The 11,484-nt window shown below is 45.8% G+C and overlaps 1 protein-coding gene across 1 annotated transcript in view; it reads left to right on the top strand.

Annotated features, from left to right (window-relative positions):
• The window catches only part of FAM50A (family with sequence similarity 50 member A), a 13,614-nt gene extending 2,340 nt beyond the window's left edge, over nucleotides 1–11,274 (top strand). The window contains exons 2-14 of the mRNA XM_053300330.1: nucleotides 22–146; nucleotides 2,499–2,583; nucleotides 2,734–2,833; nucleotides 4,198–4,337; nucleotides 4,491–4,567; nucleotides 4,717–4,783; nucleotides 4,949–5,010; nucleotides 5,739–5,815; nucleotides 6,256–6,310; nucleotides 7,719–7,767; nucleotides 8,145–8,215; nucleotides 8,567–8,677; nucleotides 11,104–11,274. Coding sequence (XP_053156305.1) covers nucleotides 36–146; nucleotides 2,499–2,583; nucleotides 2,734–2,833; nucleotides 4,198–4,337; nucleotides 4,491–4,567; nucleotides 4,717–4,783; nucleotides 4,949–5,010; nucleotides 5,739–5,815; nucleotides 6,256–6,310; nucleotides 7,719–7,767; nucleotides 8,145–8,215; nucleotides 8,567–8,677; nucleotides 11,104–11,112 — 1,014 coding nt within the window. The 5' untranslated portion in view covers nucleotides 22–35 and the 3' untranslated portion in view covers nucleotides 11,113–11,274. The remainder of the gene's footprint in view (nucleotides 1–21; nucleotides 147–2,498; nucleotides 2,584–2,733; nucleotides 2,834–4,197; nucleotides 4,338–4,490; nucleotides 4,568–4,716; nucleotides 4,784–4,948; nucleotides 5,011–5,738; nucleotides 5,816–6,255; nucleotides 6,311–7,718; nucleotides 7,768–8,144; nucleotides 8,216–8,566; nucleotides 8,678–11,103) is intronic.
• Nucleotides 11,275–11,484: the final 210 nt, after the last annotated feature.

Genomic DNA, 11,484 nt, shown 5'->3' on the forward strand with positions numbered 1-11,484 from the left:
ATATATGTTTGTGCCTCTCAGGTCCCTCTGCAGCCATGGCACAATACAAAGGAGCTGCCAGCGAAGCTGGCCGGGCACTCCAGCTGATGAAGAAAAGAGAGAGGCAGCGGGAGCATATGGAACAGATGAGGCAACGTATTGCTGAGGTGATGGGAAAGAGGAACCCTTGGGTAGGAAATGAGTGGTAGGGAGAGGGGTCTGCTGGATTCTCACAGGAGGTGATACTGAAGGTGCTTGGGAAATCAGGTCCTACAGTGAGGGTATGGTCCAGAATTGGGTAAGGGAGGGAGCTTCTGAAGGCAGTGGGGAAAGGCAGGTTTCAGAAAGAGCAGGCACAAGAGTCTTCACTGTTTACCATGCTCTTAAACACACTTTGTCAGACGTTTAAAAGTGATTGTGTGTTCACACATGATTCCAAAAGTGCCTGTGAGCCATTCTAACTGTTTGTAGATATGTGGAATGCTAAACAGGAAGCAGAAGAGAGGCATTTTAAAATGAAATGGATATTCTGGCAAGTATTTGATATTGCACGAGTGAGGGGTGTAAGGAATGCAACCCCCTCCCCACATATTTAAAACACAATTTCCATCAAATATATGAAGTTGTCTTCTTCCATCGTAGATATGGAGTGCCATGGACCAGTGTGCCTAATCCTTGTCCCAAGGCATGATACCCTGTACATATTTAATGCTTTTGTTTGAATCTCTAGAAAGACTTCCCAGCCTCATTTGATGTCTTGTGTTATATTCCTCTTATATTCCTCTTTCTCTGATTTGGGCTTGACAGATTTCCTCTATATACCATGCTTTTTTTCTTCCTTCTTCCTCGCTTGTCATCCTTCCTGCCTCCTGTAGATTTTGGTTTCCAGATGAGGAGATTCCTGTGCTATTCTTTTTCTGCATGGCTATGGTTTGCACTTCTCTTTCTAATGTTGCTTTAAGAAATTGCTAGTCTTATTGAACTCCTTTGTAAATTAGCATGTATTTCCAAGAGGCTTTTCTTACTGAGTGCTAAAATCCTTTTTCCTTTCCTAAAATCTAAAACCTAAACTTTGCGGTCCTTTGTCTTTCCTGTTATTTGGATAATCATGCCCTGATTCTTACATGCCACTTTCATATAGTCTGTTACAGGGTTTCTTAAGGGACTACAACTCCCATAATCGCCAAGCAAAAGCCATTGCAGCTGAGGATTCTGGGAGTTGTAGTCCAACAACATCTGGGGCCCCAAGGTTAAGAAACCCTGGTCTGTTTCATTTGCTTGAAATGTGAAAACCAACCTCAGCTGCAATAGGAGAGCCTCTTGGTATTTCACTGACCTGAACAGAAAAATGGGATCAAATTTGTGCAGAACCTGTTGAATAACGTGAGTTTGCTGTTTCCACCAAAATCAGTAGAACTCAAAATTTCCCCCACAATGTGCTTCATGTCAGGAAGAAAGCTGGTTTTGTTAAATAATGCCTCTTCTAACTGCTCCAACTGATTCAGAGCTCTGTAGCAAACATCCACAATGATATCTCTTTTCCTGTCTTCACCCAGATACATTCACAGGTATTGCCGTACTTTTCATCCTGGACCTGGGTGAACATATACTACTTCTGTAATGCATATAGACCTTCCTTTCTTCTTTCCCCTCTCTTTCTGGAACAAGCTATATCCCTGAATAAGAATATTCCAGTCTTGATTGCTTTCCCAGCAGGTCTCGATTAATGACAGCTCTGCTTATGACAACATTTAGCTCCTCTTGCTTGTTTTCCTGTACTCCTTGTTAGTATAACAAACATGCTGTGTATCATTGCTTGTAAGTCGCAAATGGACTCTCCTGTTGTCTTGTCTTGGGCCTTACTTTGGTGCTGCAGAACACTTGTGACTTCCAAACACAATGACAGTTCCCCCTCCTTGGCACTTACCCTCTGTGCTGAGACTGTCAACCCTATAGATTATAGTTTAAAGACCTCCTGTCTGGATTGCCATGGCAATGCTTGAAGTTGTTTTCTCCAGTTCTCTAAGCTGTATATCATTTCTGACTACTGATCCTTTTTCGTGGAATGTGACCCCCTCACCATCAAAGAAGCGGAATTCCTCCTGGCAACATCACTTGCGTAGCCAAGCATTCTCCATCAGGACTTGTCCCTCTCCAGATCAACCTTTCTGCTTTGACAAGAAGAATTTTGTTTTGTTGTAACTGTAGAAACTTGTATCAATTGTACGTAACCTCCACTGAGTTTGGGATAAGGGGGTCAAGGGGAGGATGTGAGAATATGGGTATGCGTGTTTATTCCCACTGAGAAATATGCACTGAAGGGAGGGTGAGTTGAGAACCTTGAGGCTATGTAAGGCTCATCCAGCTCATGTGTTGTGGTCCCCTAGGTCTCTGCTTCTCCACTCCTTGGGATAGTTCTAGAGTTCTGTAGGTTTAGTCCAAGAAGGGTGGCTTGGGAATTGGTGTCTCACCAGAGACTTCTACATCATGTGGCAAATGATAACTTCTTTCTATGGCAGGAGAACATCATGAAATCCAATATAGACAAAAAGTTCTCTGCCCATTATGATGCCGTGGAAGCCGAGCTGAAATCCAGCACTGTAGGTGAGTTTGTGCAAGAGCTCAGTCCTGGGAATGGAACCCAGAAGCCCTGATCTCCATTTCCTCACCTTAATGAATGGATCCTGCTTCCTTGTACAATGCTGGGATATCAATCCCAAGAGGCTTGATTCCCAGCTTATCTTCTTCTGACAGGTCTGGTGACTCTCAATGACATGAAGGCCAAGCAAGAGGCTCTGGTGAAGGAACGGGAGAAGCAGCTGGCAAAGAAGGAGCAGTCCAAAGAGCTTCAACTGTGAGTTATGGGTGTGCATGCATTGCATTCTGAACAGGCTGCAATGGGAGACAGTTTATCTACTTGATCAGTGCTTTGTAGGATTGAATAGGAGAGTTACAGTACTGCATTAGCTAAGAATGTAAGGTACAAATCTGAAAACACCCGGTTCAAAACTCATAATACTAGAGATTAAAGTCACTTTGACAAGGTTGATTAGCTATTGGTTCAACATTAACCAAAAAAAGTGCTTATTTGTGCAGTACATCATTGCCTTATGACAAGGGTTCCCAACCAAAGGCCATTGTGGCTGAAGATGATGGGGGCTTTAGTCCAGCAACATCTGGAAATCCAAATTTGAAAATCTCTGGATTAGACAGATTAACAGAGAATAGGTCTATCATTTTAAGGTTGCCATGATAGCTAAAAATGGAACCTCCAGGAGGGAAGTGTTGCATAATTGACGGCTTCTCAAACTTGGGTGCCCTTTGGTGGTTGTGACTGGGGATGATAGGAGTTGTAGTCCAAGAACATCTGGGGACCCAAGGTTGGGAACCCACCCCTGCCCTATGGCATTCATTACTATATTATGTGGTGGTGGCGTTTTAAAAATTGCCTCCAGTGACTGTTGCTGGTATCTATCTTTATGTTTCTTTTTAGATTGTGAGCCCTTTGAGGACAGGGAGCCATCTTATTTATTTATTTATTATTTCTCTTCGTAAACCTCCCTGAGCCATTTTGGGAAGGGTGGTATAGAAATGGAAAGAATGAATGAAAAACTGAACGGTTGAGTAGCGAAGGGAATCTCTGTGTCCAGAGAGGCAGTTGCTTTCCTGTTTAGGAGTTTTCTTGAGGCAGCCGTCTGGCCACTGCTGGAAAGAGTCTGTTGGACCAGGTCACCCTTTAGTCTTCTCCAGAGAGACTGTTCCTTGGTTCTTGCATTATATTGGCTACAAACTCATTCATTACTCAGCCCACTTGCCTTCCTTATGGGGATAATAATACCGGCTTGCTTTCCAAAGTGGTGCTGAGGATTACTGAGACGATGATCGATGTGAAGATATTTGAACCTTTTAAAGCATTATGGAAATGTAGACTATCATCATCATCATCATCATCATTATTATTATTATGGGTAACATAGGGCGGCTTTCCTCCCTTTATAGCATAGCAGCTCTGAGAATTTAAGGGCTCCTCTATTAACTCCCCATTTTAAGAGAGATGTTGACCTGAGGGTGAATTCTAGTATCAATCGGTCTTTTCCCTTCTCCAGTTCTCTTGATGTTTTTCAGCTCTACCATTCTCAAGAGTTCATTTCCACCCTTCTTCCCCAACACCCCTGAGTGTACACATCTAAAATACTGATTTCTGTTCGTCACCCACAGGAAGCTGGAGCGGATGCGAGAGCGGGAGCGCAAACAGGAGCAGAAGCGTAAGATCTCGAGCTTGTCCTTCACCCTGGATGAGGAAGAGGATGACGATGGAGCAGAGGAGGAGTATGAGGAAGCAGAGTTGGAGCAGGAAGGTGAGCAATGGGAGGCTGAGTGTTTGCGGACCGAGAGCTAAATCTGTTTGGGCCTGGGAGAATGGTGGTTAGGGCTGAAGAGGACACTCCTTGTCAAGTACAAGGAGTAAAGTTTCAGGGTTCATTCCTATTCATCCTCCCCCCCTCCTTTAGAACTAACCCCCAAGAAGAGGAAACTGGGGAAGAACCCAGATGTGGACACCAGCTTCCTTCCTGACCGTGACCGTGAGGTATGGTGCTTGCTTGCCCTCCGTGGGGCCCACCCATCTCCATCTCCAAGTGCTATCACCTGTCTATGAAAATACTTGGTTCCCCGTCAAACTGCATCTTCTGAGGCATTTTGCTCCCTCTTTCTCCTCCTCCCCCCGCCCATCTTCAGGAGGAAGAGAACCGGCTGCGAGAAGAGCTTCGCCAGGAGTGGGAGGCCAAACAAGAGAAAATCAAAAGTGAGTGGTGAAAAGTGATGCTGGACTGTGTTTGCCCATTGATGTGGAGCAGGATGGGGCTCTAGGCTTTCACACTGAGTTGTGATTCAGGAGGCTTTGGCTCTACCCTTCTCATGACCTTTCAATGCCTTCCCCCCTCCCCCCCACCTTCCATCTCTTCACCAGGTGAAGAAATTGAAATCACCTTCAGCTACTGGGATGGCTCTGGGCACCGCCGAACTGTCAAGGTGAGCTTTGCACCCACCAAATTGAGGAAGGAGAAACAGTAGAACCCTGAGGGCTTGTGGACTTTTCTCCACTTTGGAATGGGAACTTGTGGCTTAGTTTGGGGGATGCCAGGATCCCAGATGGTTGGCTTTTCCCGTTCAGTTCCTTAACCCACACTGCAAGGCCACAGTGAAATTACCGGCATGTTGAGGAAGATTAATTCTGCATATGTTTCTACTTCACATGTTCCAGGCATGGTGTTGCACATTCTGGAGATGAGCCCTACCAATAATGTTGTGTTTGTCTGTTCATATGTGAACAAGAAAAGATCTAATTCTTATGTGGGTCCATTGTTTTTATTAAACAGATTCCTATATCTTCTTGATTATGAACCTTTCTGGCAGAAAAGCTCTAATCTTCCTTTCCATTATTTTAAAGCCTATTCACCAATAACAAATATTTTTAAGTTGCATATTGCAAAATAGCAGTGTCCATGAGATGCTGAAGGGAATAAGCAACTTAATAAACAAAATATATTATTCATAGTTAGAAGGAAAGGTCATCCTTAAATATTGTATTTGTCATTTTCTGTAGCTGTAATGCACCAGAACCAAAAGCGCACGCACACAGTTCTTAACCTTCTACTGGTTTTTATGCACATGCTCTGTATGTGTGTCCCATACCTTTAAAGTTCTGGTGTGTAATGAAGATCCATTCTAGCCTGACTGTTGTTTTCCCCTCAGTGCAGATGAAGAAGGGCAACACCATACAGCAGTTCCTGCAGAAGGCCTTGGAGATTTTGCGAAAGGACTTCAGTGAACTCCGGTAAAGGACTTGTCAGAACAGAATACGCTTATGTGGTGGGTAGAGAGAGGAGATTATTGGCATGGCTGTGTAGCTGCGTAGCTGCTTGTTTATACTGTGATGGTTTTGGGTCATTGCATTCTAGTGAGTTCTAGAGATGCCCCTAGCAGACCCAGATCCAAATGCTGGCCTTGTGCAGAGTTGCTGTTTCTCAGCCTCCAATACTTATTCTTAAAATGGAAATCATGATCCCCTAATTCATACAGTGGCAATAAGAGCAACAAGCTGGACTTTATAGTGTATTCGGCATGTATACATTGTAAACAGATCTCAGGAGAACAGGACACACCCAGAATTCATGTTTTGGTAGGAGTTTGAGTTTCTGGCTTATGAGGTATGGGAATTGTGGAGAAAGAGTGGGATGCCGAGTTCAGGCTCTGACTGTGTGTCTCCCCCTGTAGGTCAGCTGGTGTGGAGCAGCTAATGTACATCAAGGAGGATCTGATCATTCCACATGTGAGTGGATGACTTTGGCCCAGCCTGTCCCCTGCTTTGCTCCTCTGCTCTCTCCTGTCTTGCCCTCTGCCCTTGTGGACAGGGGTTCCAGCATCTATAACAGAGACTTCCTCTCTAGTGGTCTAGAAACCAAAAACTCTGAACCTACCCATCTTGTCTGTCCAGATTCTGGGTGAGGAAAGTTGGACAGGCACATCCTTCCCAGGGAAGTTCAAAGCCAAACAAGAGGGGAACACTTGACTGGTTGTCCATCCCACTCTGCCCTCATACAAAAGACTTGGTCTGTCTTAACTCTAGGCAAGGTGAGGGGGGCATAATTGGAGGTTCTGTTTAATAGGCAGCACATTATCAGTGTGTTTGTTTTTACTACCCTAAGGGATATGGGATGGCTCTAGCTGTCCTGGAGCATCTGTCAAGGCGGCTAAAGGCAGCACAGTCACGATCCGGTTGCTTCAAGCTGGCTGAGTGTGAGCAATCACATGACAGACTGCAGGAACAAAACTGTTCATATGCACAGAAAGAGAAATATAATGTGTATATGCACTGAATGCAGAAAGAGGTTTGTGGGTGGTGGGAGTGGGGGTTACAGGTGAAAGGAAGCCAGTGGGAGGGTCTCGAACCCTGAAGCTCCTGGAAAAAGACTGTCATTGCAGATAATCAATACAGATGCTGTGAGTCATGAATGTAAACTGTAGCCACATGCACCCTCCTCCTCCTCCTCCTCCTCCTCCTCTCTTCCCCTTACTTTCTTCACACATGCTGTAGGAACCCTGGTTTGTTAAACCACAGCTTGTCCGTACCCAGAGCCATGCTTTAACTGTGGTTTACAAACGGCGATTAAACCAGCATTTGAAATCAGAGTTGAATCACTGTTTCAAATGCTAGTTTAATCACCATTCATAAACGCTAGTTAAAACATGGCTCTGGATTCGGATGAACCACAGAACTATGGTTTTAAGAAACCACAATTGCAACATTGCAGCTTGGTGATGGAGACAAGGAGGTAAGGAGAGTGGGAGAGTGCAGGCTCAAGCTGCATTCTCTATTGGAGAAACCATCATTTATTTGGTCGTCTGAACCTACCCAGTGAGGAAGGATATAGCTTTGCATAAAAGACAGGTTGGTTTAACCTGACACAGACTGGTGTGGGAGTTCCCTGCCTCAGCAGCTGTCTACATTTCCTTTGAGGAAATTCCACCTTGAGAAGCATGTATTTAAAGGATTCCAACATCTTTAGGGTCTTTCTTGACTCATACCTGAGTTACCACTTCCTTGTGGGGTTAGTGTTGAAATGAGTGCAGTGAGCATCTACCACAAACGAATCCGTTGGTTCATTTTTAAAAAATGTGTCTGTGTTGAATATTCATGAGCATTTATTCTTAAACTCTTTTCCTCCCTGCCCCTTCAGCATCACAGCTTCTATGACTTCATTGTCACTAAGGCCCGAGGGAAAAGCGGTGAGTCTCCTAGTCTGCCCTCAGTTGCAGCCATCTCCTGCCTCTGATCTGAGCCTCCCTGGGGAGGGCAGCCGGGGTCCCTTCCTAATCCCAGGATTACTGTGGCAAGGGCATGGTGGTGGACTGAAGTTGCACGTGGGCAGAGAAGAGGGTGTGGGAAGGGGGGAGCAAAGGGCAGGGATGGGGAGCTGTTTGTGGGGACCCTGTGCCTTATGGTATGATGGGGATTCTTGGAGGTGTGGCAACTGGGACCTTGGTAGAGGCGGGAGGAAAGGCGTTGAGATGGTCAGTGTGCGGCATGAAGCACTGGGTTGGGAGTTGGAGAAGAGAAGGATATTTTCCAGTCGCCTCTTTCACCCTCGCTCTCCCCATTCCAGGGCCACTCTTCAATTTTGATGTACATGATGATGTTCGGCTTTTGAGTGACGCAACAGTGGAAAAAGATGAGGTGAGGAGAGTGAGAGAGATGCAGCCCAGCTTCAATAGGGTCCTGGGCTCTGCACTGCCCTACTCACTGAGAGAACCCCCTTTTGAGGGATAGCAGCAGCATTGTCTTGCACACCAGGCTCCCTGTTTTCCTCCATCCCCATCCTGTGGTGTACCTCCCCTTTTTTTCACTCCGTTGTCCATGAGGAGACAACTTGAAGAACAGTCTCCTTGTGTCTCATAGTGAACAACCACCCTCCCTTCCCAAGCAGCCTTTGTCCATGAGAGCAGATTCTCTCCCTCGCTCCATTCTGAGTTGACTGCACAGCAATTCCTGGCCTCAGACATGCTGACTCTCTCCTACTTTCCACAGTCCCATGCCGGGAAGGTTGTCCTTCGCAGCTGGTATGAGAAGAACAAGCACATTTTCCCTGCAAGTCGATGGGAACCCTACGACCCGGAGAAGAAATGGGACAAGTATACGGTGCGGAAAGGAGGGAGTTGTTAGGGTTGCAGGGAGGGGGCAATGGACACTGCACTTTCTCTTTTAATCCTTATAACAGCCTTGCAAGGTAAGCTGTACTATTATTCCCAAGAATACTGGTGAGGCATCGACTGGCTTCTCTCACAATGCGTTTATAACTGAGGGGAGTTCTCTGATTTAAGGGAATTCCTGAATTCACTGAAACACCACAGTATTCTAATCCGCCCAACTCAACAGGCTGTCTGGTGCTGCAACTTAGTTGCCAACTTCATGGTACTGTCAATCCTCACCATCTGGTAGACTGAAATATGTTGTCTCTGAAGGTGGAGGTTTTGATTTTCAGTTGTCGTGGCTAGCAAACGGAAGTATTTATTCCACACAATGCACAATCAACTTGTGGAACTCTCTGCCACAAGATTTGGTGACAGCCAACAACCTGGATGGCTTTAAGAGGGGTTTGGATCACTTCATGGAGGAGTGGTCTATCGTCAGCTGCTAGACAGAGGGCTATAGGCCATTCCTAGCCTCAAAGGCAGGATGCCTCGGAGTCCCAGTTGCAGGGGAGAACAGCAGGAGGCAGGGCCTGCCCTCAACTCCTGCCTGTAGGCTTCCAGCGGCATCTGGTGGGCCACTGTGTGAAACAGGATACTGGACTAAATGGGCCTTGGGCCTGATCCAGCAGGGCTGTTCTTATGTTCCTAGTACCCACCCCTTCTTCTCTCTGCGAGTTTCCTCAGTTTTTCTAAAAAGCCATATATGCTAGTGGTCACTGCAGTATCCTGGTGAGGGCTGCAATCCTAAGCACACTTGCCTGAGAGTGTGCCCCCTCTGAGCACAGTAGGGCTTGTTTCTGAGTAAATATGGATAGGATTTCACTGCAGAGAGGCTTGTTGAGGCTGATAGTCATAGCAGTATCCAGCAAAGGGAGGAGTCCTGATCCGCTGGGAATTCTTCCTACTCAAGTCCTGCTGAAAGGGATGGAACCTGCATAAGAGCACTAATGTGGCTTTCCCCTGGATTGTGCCCGTCCTGCACTATGGAGAATAAAATAACATTACAATGTAATTGTACAATATATTTCTGGCAGAAAGCTACATTTGTATCAATTTAAAATTAGGCCTGATTTATGCAAGAGCCTTTTGAGTAATAATTGGATTGCTGCCATTCAGAATAAATTCAGTTTTCTGGGTCAAGTAAGAAAAGACTGCAATAGGTGCCAGCAGTTCCTGATTAATCTCTAAATAAAAGGGCAGAGTGTAAGAGAGAATGCGGGCTGTCTTTGGCTTGCCCTATCTGAACTGAAATCTAGTGGAATCTTAGCATGACACTCTTGTTGCTATTGGCTGGGAAAGAAGGAATAAAAACCTGTTCTAGTTTTTTAGAAGATAAATCTGTTCAATCCATTTATGCATTTAAAATACTTGTATCCAGCTTCTCCAAGAAGTAGTTTACAATGTTTTATACTTCTTTAAAAGCTGCCAAATCCTAATAAAACTTACACACTGCTGCAGCAGCAGCAGCACTAAGCTGTCACCAAAATGCCTTCAGGAAAGGTGGGTAGTGGACCCTTTCCAAAAAGCTACCAGACGGGAACAGCTGTATATCTCATCAGGAAGGTATTGATTCTGGAGCTGCTGTTCATTTGCTGAATCCTGCGAACTTCATGGCTGTTCTGTTTTTTTAAGAGAGAAAATGGAGGGAGGAAGATCTGTGCTACTGTATGTACCATGTAGTTTGGTCCTGCAGGATTGGTAGATTGCAAACGCTTTTGTTCAGAATCCTGCAGGAAGCTGGCAACAGCACGGTGCTGTTGTTGTTCAGCACAGCCTGAATATGGTCAAGTTTGATTGCCTCCTTTTATACTGCATGAGAGAGACTGCGTGGGAAGTATTGAGATGATGAAAAGAAGGGATTGCAAAGGGCTTGAGTACACTTGTACTCAAGAAGAGAGAGGTGGGCTGCCGAGTGATGATCATGGCCAACTTTTCCCAAAGAGAGCTCTCTGATCTTTGCATCCTGCTTTTGCAGCTTCCTCCCTCTGGCAACTTGTAATTACCTTGTGATTAAGCAAGGCCCATGACGATGTGTTTCCTGCTATGATGTTTCCCCAGCTGCTACCAAAAATAATTATTTTTAGCCCACAGAACCATGGCCTTTGCTTTGTTAAATTTCCTCTCCCATTTGTGGTTCATGAGCTCATGCACATTATCCTGTTGTCATTGATCTAGGCATTTGTCTTTCTGTGGTCATCCTAAGCACAAATAGGTGCTCTTGTGTTGAATGGAATGAAGGCCTTGCCTGCATACTGGGGGTGCCAGTCCACTGCCTGTGCATTACACAATGGTTTGGGGAAGCCGAGTGTATCCTGAGGAAACCGCTGCAGTCTTGGGCAGGAATAACTTCCACACTCTTCTCCCTCCCTGCAGATCCGCTGAGCAACCGATGGAGCTGGTGCCACTTGTCCGTGGCTGCACACTGCCTCCCTGGACCTGTTGCATCTTCATTTTAGCTGAGCCCAACTTGCCTGCCCCTCTACAGCAGACCCTCATCCTCAACTGTGTCAATCTTTGGTGTAATAAACATTACTGTACCCAGCACCAGGGGTGTCTCATTGTCCCACATGGAGCTGCAGGCTACCAAGCCTCTTGTTCCACTTCCAGATCTCTTCAGCCAGAATTCCCTTTGGACCAGAGGTTAGCTCTGGAATCTCCTCTCAGGTTCTAACACGGACAGAGTGCTCCGTAAGCAGTTGCGGGATGGCTTTCGCTGCTGCGTCACCACGAGTTGCATCTGCACAGCTGCGTTTC

The sequence above is a fragment of the Hemicordylus capensis genome, chromosome 2 (genome assembly GCF_027244095.1).
Source record: "Hemicordylus capensis ecotype Gifberg chromosome 2, rHemCap1.1.pri, whole genome shotgun sequence".
Taxonomy (NCBI): Eukaryota; Metazoa; Chordata; class Lepidosauria; order Squamata; family Cordylidae; genus Hemicordylus; species Hemicordylus capensis.